The sequence below is a fragment of the Pan paniscus genome, chromosome 3 (genome assembly GCF_029289425.2).
Source record: "Pan paniscus chromosome 3, NHGRI_mPanPan1-v2.0_pri, whole genome shotgun sequence".
In the NCBI taxonomy this organism is placed as follows: Eukaryota; Metazoa; Chordata; class Mammalia; order Primates; family Hominidae; genus Pan; species Pan paniscus.
Window position 1 is genome coordinate 117,932,025 of NC_073252.2, and position 19,755 is coordinate 117,951,779.

The following is a 19,755-nucleotide window of genomic DNA, read 5'->3' on the forward strand; positions in this document are numbered from 1 at the left end:
TGGTCTTTCTTTTGCTTTTTTATGCTTTCAATATGATCTTTATGACATATCAAATGTTTAAGCTTTTATTAAAATTGAATATTTTACCTTCACTTTGTTGTATGTTAAATAATTGATAAGAAATGATTGGGCAGAAAGGGAAACCATGAAAAGAGCATTAGTTGATCTAGCTTCTGGTTTCAACTTTGACACTAACTAACAATATGATTTGAATAAGACATGAACACTTTAGTCTCATTTTTCTCAATTGCAAAAGTAGGCAGTCGTCTGAAATCTCTCCCAGAGCTATTATATTTGTTATTTTAGGAATAAGTATATCTTTACAGCAATTTTCACATGTTGTTTGAATGAGGTAGATTGTAGCATTTTAATTTCGCAATTGTAATTACTTTTTTCAACCTATCAACCTATGGGATTACAAGCATCTTGAAGTTGGCTTCTGAATCGTCTTCATTTTTGTGTACCCAGAATGCTCAGTGCAAATTTTGTTGAATGTTGAATGTAGTTTTAAATTGTATTTGTGATGGCAAATAGTCCTAAAAGACTTTTCATTAAGTTTCCTGGGATGACCAGCGGAAACAAGTCTGTACCTATGTTTCTGAGTACATTGAAAAGAATAGCAAGTGTTTCATAAAGGTTAAGTTTTAAGGAACAAGGGCTATGCTTGGTTGGACTTTTCACAAGTCTTTAATTTTATCTGTGTCCAGCAGATGGCACTAGTGCCTCAAATAAAACTCCAGTTTGAAGAAAATGTAAGGTAATGGATACCTTAAAACTAAGCAGATGTCATGAAAATCCAAGAGAATATCACACAAATATTCAGATCTGTATAGTTAAATGAAACATGAAATTGTTGAATAAGTATTTATCTTTTAAAAAATTCTCTGAATTTTATGTTTGTAATTCATCGCAATTATTCTAGAAAAGTAAAAGACTACATAGGGGGAGAAAACAAACACAAACGGGAAATATTCCAGAAGAAAAAGTTCCTCCAAGGTCAGGACATGCACCAAGATGCTTTTTGGCTATATCTTCTCTGCAAGATTTATGAAAAATAATCACAAAAAGCAATAAAAAGTATTCAATTTCTCCTTTTTCTAAGCTGTCTCTTGTCTTTGTTATATTTTAGTACCCTACCAATTGTATACAATTATGAAAGAGACATGCGTGAGATACTGTTGAAAATTATAGAAGAAAAGCAAGAATAAGGCAATACTTCTAAAACTTAACTTGAGAAAATTATTGTTGTTCAGAAAGACTTTTTGGCATTGAAAGCCTTGATTCATAATAACATCCTCCTTCTTGAATATTGTTATTTTCCTTTTCCCAATCAAGTAATCAACAGTTTTCCTTTTCTTTTAAAATATGAAATGAACAAATGTTTACTCATAATATCTTAAAATGTCTTTTTTTATTAGTAAAAATCTTTACTTCATTTCTTATTATATGCAATTAGGCTATATTAGTTTTTAACTATTTGTAACTTTTAAATTCGATATGTTCACCCTTTCTTTTAATCTATTTTTTCAAACCTAATAAATATTATTAGCTGATTGAAATTAACAACTCATTTAAAAGAAACAGAATTTTATAATATCCTGTTTCTTCCTCAGAGTAGTTTAATAGTATTAACGTAATAACTATTCTCACTTTATTCAATAAGATCAAAGTAAAGATTTGGGGGAAGCATAGAAACAACATTTATTTGCCTTAACTGGATCTTTAATACAGCACCTCTACTTAAGAAATTTAAGAAATACTCTGAGAAGCTATTTATATAGAGAGATTTTATCATTCAATCATGCTTTTGGTGAAATAATTATTAAAGATTATTAAGGATTAATAAGGATTAATATGTAAAAACATAAGGCTTTAATTTGTTGATTTTTTAATTCTGTAATTTAATTATGATGTTCAAAGAAAGGAATAGAACCATCTAGTCTCAAAAGTGGGAGGAGCCTATCATGACTTCCCTATCTCCTTTTCTTCTCACCCTCTCTAACTCAGTGACTTATCCAGTTTTACTTCATGTCTGTTGTCAGTATCTTGAGCAAATAAAAAATAGAGGGAATAAAAATCAAGAATGTGTGCCTTAGGAGAGGACAAGGTACCATACAATCTCATATTGAAAATTAAATAAAAATATACCGAGTTATAAAATCAAAAAAAAGAGAAAAAAAAACAAAACAAAACAACAACAAAAAGTATGCTGTGAGTTTATGTGGTCACCAATGTAGAACATGCAGTTACAGACTCTAGATTTCTTTAATTATTTCATAGTCATCTGAAGAATAATTGGTTTGTTGGACTTTCACATACGAAAGACATGCGGTAAGACATTGGCAATAGGTGTTTTAAGGCAGTTTAGTCTCTATTCTGATAGTATATGCTCTCATTGGCTTATCCATATAGGCAAATGCTTTATATTTTCCTCTGAAATCATGTGCTTTTTTGCTAATTGTTTCAGCTTTAGTTTGTTATGAAAATAGACACATGGTTGGTAGGTCCAGTGCATTAGAGAATCAGGATGAAATAATAGAAAAATAGAACTTTCCCACCCTCTGCCTTACACTCTTCTATGCATGTTCAGGGGGAAAGTGTGGTGAGAATTCAGTGTGTCTTCTCCATGCTAGCAGTTACCTAGAGGTGGAGCAGTTATGAAAGAAGTGGAGATGGCCAGGAGGAGCTGGAAATAGCATCGGGAAATGTGGGTAGAGGCTATACAAATTTTGTGGGCTAAATAGAATTCTGGTGGTTGGAATGCTTATCCAAACTATTTTGAAAGTTAATTTACATTTTTTTCCAGCGATAATTTTTTATTATTTTTTAAAATGAGAGAGGGATGGGAGATAGAGAGAGAGAGAAAGAGAGAAAGAGAGAGAGAGAACTAGCAAACATCTACCCCTCATTCCATCTGCTCCTTAGATATCTCAAAACTTATTTTTCTTCTTTCCACTATCACAGATCTATTCAGAATTAATAGTATGACTTTTATGATTTTACCAACAATGTAAACTAAAGTTGTCTTTACATTTCTATTTTTAAAAAGCAAGTAAATTATTTCAATACAGAGAATCTAAAATAAGTAAAAACAACAACAAAACAAGAAAACCCTTACCATCTGGGTTCTGCTACATTTGCACTGAAATCTTGGGTAGTAAATATATATCTGGACCATTTCAAAGTAACTTTACTTTGAGGCACATCACATCAAATAGAGGCTGTTTTGTAGTCTACCTTGTATTTCACTGCTGTGAACTCTGTGAGCAAACAGAATTTGTTCACAGGGTGAATCACATATTTATGGTCCTGAATAAACTGCACAGATTCAAAAACTATTTGTGTGACAGTGCTAGACACAGGAATTCTGAGGCCAAATGGGATGTTTGTAGTCCACATTTGCATATCAATACCCAGACTCCCCTTTAGGAATACTGCTGCTTCATGACAATGCTGTTGTCTGAGATCTGGGGGAAAGAAAACCCATAAAAGTTTGGACTCACTTTTCAATGCCCTCGATTCTTTTTTTGTGCTTTGGAAAACTGTGAAACAGGGTCACCAAGTTCCATTCTCCATAGTTTTATTATGTTTTAAATAAAGCGATTGAACCTGCACAGAACCCAGACAGACAGACACCACATGGCCACTTTGTGGCAAGGCAGCTTCTTAGGAATGGTGAAGCTTGTCTTAGTATGTTTCATGGGGTTGGGATCTGCACTATGGTTCCTTAGTTTAAAGAACCAAAGTAAACCAAAACTCTTAAGCAAAATACTTAGAACCCTTTTTCCTGGAGAAAAAGTATACAATAAATGATTCTTTTAGCTATTGAGAAGCTAACCTAAGCATGTAATCATTATTTGAAAACCAGGCTGTGGATATCAAAGGGATTTTATAAGGTGATGTCATTTTCTACCTGGCCAAGCTGCCTTGATGGCTTTCAGTTCTTGTCCTTGAAATAGAGTTCTTGTCACACAGAGCCTTTCATAATTTTGCTGAAGAGTTATTTGGAAAAAATGATTTCATTCCTATTTTTTGTCTAGCAATGCTTTGGTCTTCCTGAGGAGAATTTTAAAAGTTAACGTTTTCCTTTATTTTTTAGAATGTAGTTGATTTTGTTAATTGCAACCCTCTAAAGACACAAGATAAAAAGAAGGCCATGTTTTGATATTACTGCCCTTTTCTACTACTGCACATTTGCAAACATCTTTGTGAGAGTGCTGTAACTGCAAATGTCAGCATTAGCGGTATTTCTTCTTCACAGTTTTACTTGTGATATAGTGACATATTTTTCCATGCAACTACAAGGTATTGTGTTCTTAAATGCCCATTTTAACCCTGCTTCGTTTTAACTCACATACTGATTTGCTTTTAGATTTTGTCATTGATTTTCTATGCAATACAGACATATGTCTGCTTGAATATCTTTTTATGGCTACCTCAAGAATGACTTACAGGGTATAAAATTATCTTTAATATAGGTGACGCTGGGTTAGTCATATTTTAATTGTTTTGATCAGAGCTCTGAATAGTTTCCTGATTCTCCTCCAATTACCTGTCTTCCTAATTCTCAGCTTCTAAGGAAGAAGATAAGTAAGAGTCCATCTGACAAAAGAAGCTATTCTGATCTCTAGATCCCATCTTTATTTGGTACTATTGACAAAGAAATGTTAGTGCCCCTGAAGAGAACATTGGTGGCTTCACTGTCCTTGATTTTTTACATAAAATTTGCTATTACTGTCCCTTTTCTGTTTTCTTATTTTCTTTTCTGGTATCTCTCTTCTCTTCTAACCACTCTCAAATAGTACATACAATTGTGTTCTTCTCTTTCTAAATTCCCCGTTTTCATGTTTTTCAGTGCCTTTAGGTCTTCATCCAATACCTCGATGTAGGTAATTCCAAAAATGATAATTTTACCTCAATTCTACTCCAAGAGTTAAGTTGTTCATTTGGTGTTTCTATTGGTTATTATACTTATCACAAATCTTGGTAAGTCTGAAACTAGGTACTATAAAAGATTTTCATGTGGTAGTTTTAAAATGTGTTCAAAAATTATTTGACACGATCCTCTTGAAAAAGTAGAGCTGGGCCGGGTGCGGTGGTTCACGCCTGTAATCCCAACACTTTGGGAAGCCAAGGCGAATGGATCACCTGAGGTCAGGAGTTCAAGACAAGTTTGGCCAACATGACGAAACCCCGTCTCTACTAAAAATACAAAAATTAGCTGGGCGTGGTGGCACGGGCCTGTAATCCAAGCTACTCGGGAGGCTGAGGCAGGAGAATTGCTTGAACCTGGGAGGCAGAGGTTGCAGTGAGCTGAGATCGTGCCACTGCCCTCCAGCCTGGGAGACAGAGAAAGACTCTGTCTCCAAAAAAAAAAAAAAAAAGAAAAAAAGAAAAAGAAAAAATAGAGCCTAACTTTCCTCTTCTTGAAGGTGTACCAACTTTAATAATCCTTTCTTGTGAATAGAATGTGACAGAACTGGCCATGTGTGACTTCTGAGGCTACATGGTAAAAAAAAAAAACTTTGCCTCTTCTGCCTTGCTTCCTCTTAGGTCACTCACTCTGGAAGACACAAGCCACCATATCATGAGAATAGTCAAGCAGCCCTACAGAGATGTCCATGTGGACAGCAACTAAGGCCTTTCCATCATGGTTCCACCAACTTGCAGGCCAGCTGTGTGAGCAAGCTTCCAAGTAATCTTGTAGTTTTAGTCATTCCTTTACATGACAATCTTGGTTGACATCTGACAGTAACCACATGAGATATTCTAAGCCAGAGCCACCAAGATAAATTGTTCTTGAATTCCAAGTTTACAGAAAGTCTATGAGATAATATTGTTACTTTATGCCACAAAGTTTTGGGGTAGTAGCTTACGCAGCAATAGATAGCTATTCTAGCACTCCTCCAACAGCCACTTCATTTCTTATACAGTCATACATTGCTTAACAACAGTGATATATTCTGAGAAATGTATTGTGCAATTTTGTTGTGCGAACATTGTAGAGTGTCCTTGCACAAACCTAGATGCTATAGCCTACTACACACCTAGGCTATATGGTATAGACTATTGCTTCTGGGCTACAAACCTACATGACATGTTACTGTACTAAATACTGTGGACAGTCGTAACACAATGGTTAAGTATCTGTGTATCTAAATATATCCAGATATAGAAAAGATAGAGTATAATATGGTATAAAAGATTAAAAATGGTATACCTGTATAGGACACTTACCACAGATGAGTTTGCAGGACTGGAAGTTGCTGTGGGTGAGTCAGGGAATGGTGAGTGAATGAGAAGGCCTAGGAGGTTCCTGTACACTACTGTAGACTTTATAAGCACTGTACACAGGCTTCATTAAATTTATACAATTTTTTTCTTCAATAATAAATAAACTGCTTACTGTAAGTTTTCTACTTTATAAACTTTAAAAAAACTTTTAGACTCTTGTAATAACACTTAGATAAAAACACAGATTGTACAGCTGTACAATAGTATTTACTTTCTTTATATCCTTATTGTATAAGCTCTTTTCTGTATTTAAAATTTTTATTTTTACTTCTTAAACTTTTTGTTAAAAATGAAGACATCTACACACACATTAGCCTAGGCATTCCCAGGGTCAGGATCATCAAGACATCACAGGCGATCAGAATTTTTCAACTCATCATAAACTTATGGGTCCTCCATCATATAGGTGGTCTATCATTGACCAAAACATCTTTCTGCATCACATGACCGTATATGAAGAACTTTTAAGTTTCATGCCTTCTTACTTTGAAGTGATTTTGGTATCTGCTTCTTTGAAATGTAATTGCCATGTTACCCCAAATTTAACAGAGAGTATTGCCTCCCACATAGCTGTATTGCTTAGCCTTTTAACCAGTCTCCCTGATTCTTTTCTTTTAGTCTCCATAGTACACCTGTAGAAACTTATTTTTCTCTGAAATATGTGGGCACCATATAGTTCAAGTGCTCCAAAAACTTTAGAGTTGTTTTCATTTACCTTCAAGATAAAACCTTGTATTTCTTAGCGTGGTATATTGGATTCCCATTCAAAAATATTACTCCCTCTCCTCCTCCTCCATGGGAGGACACTTCCTGTCCATTTGATATTGGGCTTGGTCCTGAGACTTGCTTTGACCTCATGATAAACAGGGTATACTTCTACACCCCTTCATTTGGACTCATCTATGTACCTTATTTTGGCAGTAGAATTTTTAGCAGACTTGACATAAACAGGGCCATGAAATGCATATAGTTTGTTGGGCTTGCTTGACTGTACTCTGCCATTCCTGTGAGAAGCACATCACTTAGCTAGACTGCTGGTTTGAGAAGGATGAGAGAAATATGGAGCATACATAAGCCCAACACTGTGTGAGGAGTCAAGCCCAGGTGGACCTACAATTTGAAGCAGAGCTACTGATCTGCGCTCAGCGTACATCAGCCAAAGCCTAGCAAACCCAGTACGAATAAATAATTGTTGTGTTAGGCCATCAGTGTTTTGGAGTGATTTGTTATACAGCAACAGCTGACTGATAGTTAACCTCTGTTACCTTAGTTCCATCTTATGTTTACAAATATATCATTTTTTTTTTCTGCCTAACATAGCCCATTATTTCCTGTCTCTTCTCTGTTTTCTAAATGTGCTTTTCCATTCCTATTGACACAACTTTTCCATTTTTCCATAAATCCTGTTAAGATCCTATTGATGACAACTATTATTTATTTGTTAGTAATCTTTTCAGTTGTAATACTGTCTCTCTTATGGCAGCAATGTTATTTTCATTTTGAGAGAAAGTTAAATCTTAAAAGTTTTTAAAACTTGCCCAAATTCACAGAAGAAGTAAATCAGGAACAGAATTTGGACTCTGGGCTTTGTGATTTAAAAATCAATACTTGTAACTAAGATTCTATATTTGTGTTTCGGTCCCAATACCTTCCTTTTTGACAATTCCAATCCACACATTTTGCTAATTTTTCAACTCCAAATGCACTTAATATTTTCAGCACTAATAGTTTTTATAATCATATTGAATGTGTTTTTTTAGCATTTTATAACTAATATAGCACATTACAATCTTTTATTCTAGCCAGTCCTTATAATCTCTTTCTGAAGAATGTATGATTATTCTTTTCTCCAGGAAGAAAATAAGAACTCTGGTTAAATAATTTGGTCTGAGCCATTCAGCTGTATGTGATGGTGCTGAAAAAGAGCTGTTATAAACTGAATTGTGTCCTCCCCACCCCAAATTTATATGTTGAAGCCCTAACCCCCAATATGACTGTATTGAGTTAGAGATAGGGTCTTCAGGAGGGTAATTATGTCAAATGAGGTCATAAATGTGGGACCCTAATCTGATAACACTTGTGTTCTTATAAGAAGAAGAGACACCAGAGTGTGCATGCTCCCTCTTTTTCTCTCTCCCACTCTCTCTCTGCACATGACCAGAGGAAAGGTCTTCTGAGGACACAGTGAGAAGGCAGCCAACTACGAACCAGGGAAAGAGGCTTTACCTGAAATCAACCCTGATGTCATTTCCATCTTGGACTTCTATCTTGGAATTCCTCCATTCTCCAAAACATTGAGAAAATGAATTTCTATTGTTTAAGCCACCCAGTCTGTGGTATTTTGTTATGGCAGCCTCAGATAACGAATAGAAAAACTAAGCTTTTTCACTCCCAATATCTGCATCCTCAGTTTCTTACATCTTTTCTACATTTACCACTAACTCTCTGAGGACAATGATGACATCTTTTTGTTCCCCACCATATGTTATGTGTATAGTAGATTTTTCAATATTTCATAGGCTCCCAGAAGATTTAAAAGTGGAGGAGGTCTAAGATGTTAACTTATCTTCCCATTTTAAAGCTAAACAATTCAGATCCAGAGATGTTCAAAGACTTGGCCAAAATGGCTCTACAGTTAGGAAAGAGCAGGGTATGAAAATCCAGAGCCCACTTGCAGCCTCTGGGAAACGGCACTTCCATTATTTCCCTGGGGGAGATGGAAATGGGATGCATCACCCTCACTGCTAATACTGTCTCTTGTTTTTAATAATATTGTATGATGGAGCCCAAACTCCACAGGAACTGAACAGTTGAAACTAGATCCTAATTAGAATAAGGAAAAATCGATACCACATGATGTACCAAAAAGGAAGTATAATCCAGGCTTTTCAAGGAAGGTGACAAAGCAAACATACTTAGCAGACATATTCTTTTATTTTATTCTTATTGGCTTACTCGGTGAAAAATTTAAATATGTTCTATTTTTGTGTGTGAGAGTGAAAAATGTAAACATATTTGTGTGGTTAATCTAATTGCGCATAATATGTTGGTCTTTATTTTCCAGAAGGGGAGCCTGACTCAGGTGGCCCCAGGACATGTCAGAAGCACTTATATATTTTCCTCCATCTATCAAATCAGTCTGTGCAGTGGGTTCAACTGCTTTATTGTAGGGGCACAATGTGTAAAAGACTGGAGTTAGAACAAAAGCCACCAATAAAACTATCCTTGTAAAAATGATGACAGGATCTTTCTGCTATTATCATCAACTATTTTAAATGCCAAATCAAAAGGATGCCAACTGGTGGCCTTGTTGCCTCTCTCAAGAGAGAAGAAAATGATTAAATTAACACAAAGCTTTAAATCCATTCCCACTTGGCAGAGAGGTCTGAAACTGATCATCATGGTAGCATGTGAAAACTTGCAAAGTGGTGGTTAGCGGTACTTTTGTTTAATGGAAAAATAACACTCACAAGTTGATAATGCAGGCTGTCATTTTTATTCAGTTATTCATCCAACATTGAGATCCCTAAGTTAGATCCCAAAGTTTCAGTCTCTTTTTCTCTTGATTTTGAAGGTGAAGGTTGATCATGGTGATGTGAAACTCTACCAAAATCTCCATCTGCAAAGCGGAGGCATGGTGCTGTAGAAGGGCACTGGAAGGAAACTCAGATCACTGAGGTCCAGCCTCACTGCAGCCTTTGGTTCTTTCCTTGGCCCGTGAAGAGTCTCTTAGCCTCACTGAACCTATTTTCCTCCTCTGTACAATGTTCACAATTAAGTCCTTGCTTAATGCACAGTAGTGTGGGGAAAATATTAGAATACCATTTACATTTGTATGATCTTTGATAGCTCATGAAACCCTTCTCCTCTGGTTTTTCTTTTTTTCTCATACAAATGCAATGAAGTAGTTGGCCTAGGCAAAGAATTTATGACTGATCTCAAAAGCAAATGCAACAAAACAAAAATAGACAAATGAGACTCAAACTGAAAAGCTTTTCCACAGCAAAAGAAATAGTCAGCAGAATAAACAGACAACCTATCAAAAGGAAGAAAAGTATTTGCCAACTATGTATCTGACAAAAGGGTAATATCTAGAATTTACAAGTAATTAAAACAACTCAACAAGAAAAATACAAATAACCCCATTAAAAAGTGGACAAAGGACATGAACATTTTTCAAAAGAATACATACAGGCAGCAACAAATGTGAAAAAAAAGTTCAACATCGCAAATCATCAGTGAAATGCAAATTGAAACCACAATGAGATAGCACCTTTCACCTGTCAGAAAGGCTTTTATTAAAAAGTCAAGAAAACGTAGATATTGGTGAGGATGAGGAGAAAAGAGAATGCTTATACACTGTTGGTGGGAATGTAAATTAGTACAACCTCTATGGAAAACAGTGTGAAGATTTCTCAAAGAGCTAAAAATGGAACTACCATTTGATCCAGCAGTTCCACTACTGGGTATTTGCCCAAAGGAAAAGAAATTAGTATATTAAAAAGACACTTGTGCTCGTATGTTTATCACAGCAATATTCACAATAGCAAAGACATGGAATCAATATATGTCCATTAGCAGATGATTGGATAAAGAAAATGTGTATACATTCTTGGAGAAATATATATATATATACACACACACACACAAAATACACACACATATTATACACATACACTCATGCACACACAACATAGAATACTATCCATTTATAAAAAATAATGAAATCATGTCTTTTGCAGTAACATGGATGGGACTGGGAACCTTTTTTTTTTAGGTTAAATCACTCAGAAAGTCAACTACTGCACATTCTCACCTAGTAGGAGCGCAACAATGTGGACACATGGACATACAGAGTAGAGTAGTAGACACTGGAGACTGGAAAAGGTGGGAGGGTGGGAGGTGGGTGTTGAATGAGAAATTACCTATTGGGTACAATGTACCCTATTTAGGTGATGGTTCCACTAAAAGCCCCGACCTCACTATTACACAATATATCCATGTAACAAAAATGCACTTGTACTACCTGACTCTATAAAAATTAAAAAAAAACAATGAATTGGGAAACACAGTAATTTGTTTTTCTCATTTCAGACTGGGATGCCCAGAGGTTTTACATGCTTAAGGTGAGGAACTGAGGCCAGAGTCACCTTGTCATAGTCATTGCGTGGTGCTTTTTGGCTAAAGTACAAATGAGTACTATGTATGTGAAGGAGAAGTATTAGGCTATGATGTCTCTAATTTTTAAAATACTATTTTGACAACCTAATTAATAATATTTGGCTTAATTTTAAGGGTAAGTAATGTAATTATATTTTCACATACCTCAGTTTTGCTATAGTAGATTACCAAATTTGTATGCTTCATTTTCTACATCCATAAAATGGGATTCACAATATGCAATAAATGAAAGGTTGTGATAATTCAATGTATTAAAACATGTAAATGCATAGGACTCTTCATAGCATATGGAAAGGACACAATAAACATAATTATTATTATTTTTGATCTTAGATAAATAAAATATGTGTGAACTTAAATACACAAACCACACATGCATGCACAAACACACAGGCCTGAACACAGGCAAGTAGTTGCTGAATGCCAAATAATCATTAATGCTAACAAGTGCTTGGGGTTCAAAGGAGGCATAATCCTCAAAAGCATGCTGAAGGAGATGGTCTCTGCACTGCATTGAAGGATATGGAGTATTTCAGTTTCAGTAATAGAGAAAAGAGAACAGAGGAGAGCCATGGATAAATGTGTAGAGGTAAAAAAGTGCAATGTGCAAAATATTCTTGTTTTGGTAAAAAATATGTTTGTACATGAATAGTGGAAAAGTCAAGGCCATATTATAAATCAGTGGTCTTTAAATGCTTCACTGGTAATTCAGATATGTCATCCGCTAAATAGAGGGAAATTATGTATTGTTTCTACGTAGATGATTACATAAATTTATCAATGGTTAGGTTCTATTTAAAAAGTAGTTAGTTGTTCAGTGCACCTTTAGATGTACATGAGGTGTACCCTATTATAAGGGAATGTTTTAAGAATCCACCTAACTCTACAAGAGCATTATATATTTAAATGTATGCTGCATTGACTGCTGATTCATACGGATACATTGTCACAATCTGGCTTTTACATTTTTTAAGGTGCAGGGTCAATGATAGCAGTGTCCTCTAGGTTTTCTGTGCTTATTCAGGGTGAAAGCTTCTCAGCAAAACTGGTTGGTGAGGGGGTGGAAATGAAATGGATAATATATAAGCAACATTATCGGAGCTGTATAAACTTTCTTTAACTTTTCCTTCCAAGTATCCAATGATTTAATACTTAGTACCATCATTTAATATAAATCCCCAAACTCCCTTTATAGGAACTATTAATTAATCAATTATAAACCTAGATTAGGCCAGGTACTCAGATAGATGCTGAGGGTGGTTATAATCAGGCATGACCTCAAAGAGACGTGTGGTTGGGTAAAGTATAAGATAGATGTACTAGGTTCATGTAAAACTGAATGAGGGAATGGCTGTTTTACTGAATTGTACTCTGATTTTACTGTGAGTGGAGTAATTGACTGAGCCACCTCCTGCTCACAAACCCAGGAAAGTTGGATGCCTTGCTGACCTCTAAAGTTACCTATTTGCTATCTCCCGGGAGTGCTTCATTCTGTCATCTCAGTATGGCAAAATCTTAGCCATTTCTCAAGAAGCTATACATTTGGGCACACTCGTGAGGATCTTTGCCACCGAATCTCTCCACTCCAAGGTTGTTTCATCCTTAGAAGAGAGGTGATAATAACTACAGAAATATTTACAGGACCCCAGAAATTAGAGGGAGAAGTTTAAAGGAGGAATTTCCAACTTCTCATTAGGAATCCCCAGAGCAGCTCAGTGTGTCTAAGAAGAGAGGGCCTCTAATAGTGCCAGAGTCTTCCATGGAATGGAGGAGCTATGAAAGAGCCCTGGGAATAAGGATGAGAGAAGACTGAACACAGAACCGATGATGTAGACTGTGGGAGAATTTTGCACATCCTAGATGATCCCAATGAGGCATTATCTGATGACCGAAAATCATGGAACTAAGGTGGTAATAATTTTTTAATGTGAACCTAAATGTGTAACTTGAAAACATTACAACTGCTATATGGATCACGGGATCACATGTCTCCTCTTTCAGTCTTCTCTATGAAGAAATTGTCTGTCTTCTTTACATGTCTGCTCCTTGTTTGAACCTTTCTCATGGCAGTGTTTTTTTTTTTTTGATTGGGGGGGAGAATATATTAGACTAACTAATGTTAGCTGCTTGTTCTTCTTTTTTAGATTGTAATTTTCTTGTCTGTTTGTGTCCCAATTTGTCTTGTTCTATCCCCATCCCTTGTGGAACCTAACACAGTGCGTTGTACTACTCACATAGTAGGCACTTGTGTATATTTAATAATATACTCTGAAATTAACAGAATTGTGAAGAAAGCAATACCATTTAGTTTGTATTCCAGAAAAGATTCTTTCATACAACACACTATAAGACAAGGGGGTATCACATACCACTTATCACGTGTTTGAGTGGATTGGAACACAAACATAACATTTAACTGACATAATTGGAATATTAGCAAAATTCTGTCTGTGACATTGCGATAGTTTTGCGGAAAATTTACTCCAAGCTCTGTAAAGCAGGTGAAGCGTCTTGTGGCTCCACATGGGTAATCATTATGTTTTCATAATGCCATTTTCCTTACCCATCATTATAGAAGTCTTTAATGGCAGGGCACTGTTTTAAAAAATGTGTAACCATTCCACGATGATTCAGATTTCCACTCACAAAACATTATGTAAGGGAAAATCTTGGCTGAATAAACATTAAGAAAATGAACAGAGAAACTTTTGTATGAAACCTGTAATTCTAAGAATTTTCTTCTATCCTGAGTCTGGCCTCATTGCAGAGGGCTGTTGGAATAGTTTTTGTCTTTCGTTTCCAATTTTTTATTTTATTTCATTCTAATAAAATTGGCATTGTCCAATATATACATTTCAGTATAAAACTTGAAAAATCATCTCCATAAGTCTGTATGGAGCTGTCCCACAAAACTGGCTACCTCATACTGAAAAAGATGGGATATTGATTCTTTCATGCATATGAGTAAAATTATTTTTTATGTGTCTCAAATTATAAGACATTCCTACTAGAAATGAAATTGAAATAATATTTTTATAACAAATGTGTTTGTTTTAGGAAAAAGAGTTTTGTACCTAATTAAGGTATATGACAAATCAGAACTTTTATATTCTGGAACAAAAATTCCTAATGTTTTGACATTTTAAGTGATAAAATTTTAAACACATTTTTATATGTATTTTATATTTCTCCTTATATACTTACATATTTATATTTATTTTCCAAAGCGTTTGCATTTTAGAACCACTTAATACTTTAGAGGTAGTGATAATTTTCTTATTTAAAAACAAAACCAAACAAAGAGAACAACAGCACAAAGCATCTAGTCTGAGAATGCATTGGCTATTTATATTCTTACCTTTTCAGTCTCTTAACCTGTAACCCAGAGCATCAGAATAAGCAAGACAAACACCTTGGATGGAAGCAAATGCCTTTGCAGTGTTCTCACAAATGTATACTCCCATTTTTACAGTTCTAGAGGGATGTAAGTGTACTTTAAATTTATTTTAGGATCATAGCTATATTTATTTCTCATAGTTAATGGTAAGATTTCATCACTATTGGGAACTGATCTCCGTAAAGGAGAAAAACAAATCATTCTTCAATGACAAAACATGGTTTTATTTTATTTTTGGGACAGGGTCTTGCTCTGTCGCCCAGGCTGAAGTGCAGTGGCATGAACATGGCTCACTGCAGCCTCCACCTACTGGATTCAAGTGATCCTCCCACCTCAGCCTCCCAAGTAGCTAGGACAACAGATGTATGCCACCATGCTCCACTATTTTTTAAAAAAATATTTTTAGTAGAGGCAGAGTTTCACCATGTTGCCCAGGCTGATCTTGAACTCCATGGCTCAAGCGATCCTCCTGCCTCAGCCTTCTAAAGTGCTGGGATTATAGGTGTGAGCCACTGAGCCTGACCCAAATGTGATGTTCAGAAATTATAACTTTGATTTAAAAGGAGTTAGAAAAAATAAAGTAAGAACACCTTTCTTCTTCTTTCATACTGCATTTCACACCACAATTGCTAATATCAAACAAAGAGTGGAAAGTCATGTGAAAAAATTGTAAAGGGTAATTCAGTACAGGAACTTGCATATAATTATTTTCCATTAACTAATCAAAATCTTCATTAATGTAAATGAAATCTATTTTAACTTCAAGGAATGTCATTGATTCTTTAAGGGATCTAAAAGAATAAAGAATAAATGTGTAAGAATAGTAATATGAATGTAATGTGTAATTATACATCGACCTAATTGCACAATACAGTACAACGTGTAATCAGTATGGTGAAGAGCAATTTAGTAATCATTAAGAATTCTTAGGTATTTGCTTCATGGTTCAGTGATACAAAGCAAATGTATGTTTTATACTAATATCACTCATCACTTTTAAACTGATTTCAAGTTTATCCTTTATTGAATACAAAAATGGTCTGTCATTGATTTCAAATAACTTTTAAATATAAAAATGCTTTCATGTTATATTACTTACGATGTACTTAACCTACATGCTCTAGCCTTCCACAATTCAGCCTGATACTTTTTTAATCTTACACACAAACTTAAACATCTTTTGAGTAAAATCCTTCCCTACCTGGTATCTCTTTTTGTTGACATATCCTAGAGATATGCTAGTTCCAGAAAAAGGATAAAGAGACAAGAATCTTAATCACCAAATCACAAAATCTTTAGTAAATAGAGTTGTATATCCTCTGGTGCTATGTTCATAGCCTTGTAAACTAAAGATATTTCAGATAGTAGATATTGTCCCCCTTTAACAAAATCATTTTTACCTTTTGGAAGTCTACAAATAGCACACTAAATAAAATAGTCTTTTTTTTTTGTACTACAGTAGCTTTAAAAATAAACAACAGCCTCTTTGCTAAGATTGTCTAATGTATATTAGATACATTTGAGCAAATTTTATTTAAGTGATTCCTTGTCTTCCATGAACATGCACATTAATAGTCTTGGCATGTAGTTGGGCCCGTGACCATTTATAACTGTAGGGAATATATTTGTAGGGGGAGAAAATATTGCTGTATTTGTCATTGCTTCTCAAACTTTAATATGCATATGTATCACCTGGGGGTGGTTGTTAAAATGCAGATTCCACTTTATTAGGACTAAGTTAAGGTCTGGAATTCCACATTTCTAACAACCTCAGGCGATTCCAGTGCTGCTGGCCCACTGGACTTTACTTTGATAGGCAGGCTCTGTGATGTATTTTTATCTTTCATCTTGAATTAAATGAAATCTCTTAAAGAAAGAGACCTGACATATCTTCATTTTTTCCCCAGAAGTGCCAAGCACAGCACTAGGCATCTAATGGGTACTCCACAAATATGTGTTGCTTATCTGAAGATAAAGCAAGAGTAGAAGACATATCTCTCTCTGATGATCTAATTTTTGTTTTCTTTCAGAAGGTATGAACAACCAAGGAGGCTTCTTTTCAGCTTTTACATTTATTTGGTACAACTCAGGATAGTGGTATTGTCTGAGAGTAGCAACTTGAACTTGTAAGAACTACACTAGCAGCCACAGAACTTGGAAAGGGCAGCCAGACGTACCTATTTGGGTCACTAGACTATTTTCAGATTCTGGAAATTATTTATCTGGTCATTTCTCTGGTTATTTAGGAAACTTTTGACAAATCTACGATTGCTTCTTTCTTCCTATCTTCTTCTAGGACTATTGCTTTCTTCAACTCATAGAAATAAAAGTACTGCATAGCCCAAAGTATTGGAGTCATAAACCCTTCAAGGGAAGGTGAGGAGGAAACAGAAGGCTGAGGATAATGCCTTGAAAGTTATTTTTAATATTAAAGCATCAATAGATAGTCATGTAGAGCTACAGGTACATTGTTTTGACCTCTCTTCTAATATGACATCGTCCTTGAAACAATTTATTCATACTATTTCTAGTTAAAATTACTCCCAAGCATTTTTGGCTACTGAAAATGTCAAAGGTGTGTGCTGTTCTGTTTTGTTGCTTGATCACTGGGAATCTATTTGCAAATGTGCAAAATGAAGTGATCCTACGGAATGACTGGGCAGCTTGGCTTCCCTCTGGGATGGGTGGATAATTTTGCTTAATATGTAAACAGTCTTTTCAACACTCTGTGCTTAAATAATCACTGTTGGTTTGCTTTCTTCTAGTATTCCATATTAAGTAATGACTTGGCTAATGAGAAGGATGCTTGAAAGTATATTAGCATCAAGTTCAAATATAGAGAGATTAAATAACCTTCCCAAGGTCAACACACTGGTCATTGACAAATATGGACCAGATCTCATCTCCAAAACCCCACACAATTGTACCAGGTTAGCTCATTCTTTCTTCCTAGACATCTTATTTTCCAGGGAGTAGTGAAGGTCTACAAAACTTTCCTACTAAATAGGAAATATATTTTGTTGTCAGATGTAAGCCCAGAAAAGCAATGGCTAAACTGCTATGTATCAAAAACTTTGCAAACTTATAACAGAGTTTAAAATTTACTTCTAGCTATGTTTAGAGCCCTAAGGAGATAATGGCAAGTCATTTTTTCTTCTTTATACATATGTCATCATTTATGGACAGAAAATAGTTCTCAATTGTAAAAAAATAGCTCTCTATAGGATTTGCTGAGTTTTTTATGGCTAGAGTTATTAAGTAAAATAAATGACATCTGAGAGCACTCTGCTTTGTCTTTGGCTTCAAATAATGTATTTTACTATATTTTTTCATTCTTGGCTGCCATAAGTGGCAGAAAGAAAACCGCTTTTCAAATGGCTAGTGCCTAAAAAGCAAATACTTTGTGGATCTTGGGGCCAGTGTAAACTCAGAATGCAAGATATCTTCCTCAGCTTCAGTACTTGCACAATGCCTGTCTTTATTAAACATGAGTGATTTGCAAATATGATGTTTCTGAGACAGCTAATATCATGGGCCAAAATGAATGGAATCAAAACCTGAGACACATTTCTGTTAATAGGGCTCTATTTGAGAAATGTGCATTATTTTATCAGCTTCCTTATTTTAACCATTCTACCCTGTCAATACTAATACCAAGTGTTCGTTTTCTTTATTAGTTTAAATGGGAGAAAACAACAGAAAGCTTAATAACTGTTCTATTTTTAAAGCCTTTATAGAAAACATAATATAAAAAGGGATATGAACTAGGCACAAGACAAAACTGACTTTAATATGTTATATGTTAATCTGTTAAAATACAGTACATTTTACTGCAGAATGTTAGCAGGGTATATTTGTAGATAATAGATCATTGACGTTTTTATCCTATATCCTTTTTACCTTTTATTCCTTTTAAACATTGATTACCTTTGTTATAAAAAGCAACAATAGTTTGTAAAAGATTAAGATATTTAAATATTTAAAAATTTTTCATAACTATATTAGTAAACAGTAGTACATAAGTCTTGATAGGTACAAATGATGTCTCAAAAGACAGATGAGGTGGAAAATTACCACTCTAGCTCATGGCATGACCCCAGCCGTGCAGAGGGGAGATTTCTTCTCCTCCCCTATTCACCTCCGGGTCCCAGCTATCACTAAATATATCGGGGGTCGCATTGCTGATCAGCAGCCTTAAGCCTGAACATGGTGGGTCCTTTGCATTAGTTCTCAATTCCCACCACCCTCCTCCCTTCCTGTGTCCTGAGGCTCACTCATTTCCTCAGTGCCCTTCCCAGTTACTGTCAAATCATATAAACTCATTTCTCTGCCTCCAGCCTTTTATTTCATCAACATATCTCCTATTATATCACCAGATTAATCTTCTCCAAATATTTCTTTTACCATTTCTCACTTCTGTTAAAGAATCCTGAAAAGCATCTATCTCTTGTTTTCTGTTGTTCCAAATCTAAACTCCTTTTGTCCTCTCTAGTTATCCTATAATTGGTTACAAACCATTTCTCTGAGCTCATATTCTACTACTCACCATGTCACAATTCTAGTCAAGCAACTCTTCTCTCCTTCTCCCACATAATCAGGCACAATTCCACATCCCAACCCTTATTTTTTCTGTTCTGCTATCATGTAATATCTTCCTGTTTCTTTTCAATCTGTTGAAATACTAAGGACCCTTCAGTCTGCTCTAATTACCATTATCGTTCATGAAGCTTGATTGACAAGTCCAACCTGCAGAGAGGTCTCGCTTACTGATTCTCACTTGTTCATGTAATATGATCATTTAAAAAATTCTGTTTAAAGCACGAACTGACTACAACCACTTTCACATACTAGGCAAGTGGCATTATTGCATTAGGAGAGATGAT

General features: G+C 35.1%; 1 protein-coding gene across 3 annotated transcripts in view; it reads left to right on the forward strand.

Annotated features, from left to right (window-relative positions):
- Nucleotides 1–19,755, forward strand: part of LOC129397626 (uncharacterized) — a 591,351-nt gene that overhangs the window by 87,503 nt on the left and 484,093 nt on the right. The window contains exon 4 of one of the 3 annotated variants that reach the window (XM_055111790.2): nt 5,554–7,679. The exons of the other annotated variants lie outside the window; for them this stretch is intronic. Within the exon in view, the coding sequence (XP_054967765.1) occupies nt 5,554–5,638 (85 nt within the window). The 3' untranslated portion in view covers nt 5,639–7,679. Of the gene's footprint in view, nt 1–5,553; nt 7,680–19,755 lie in introns of those variants that run through there. 3 annotated transcript variants of the gene reach the window in all.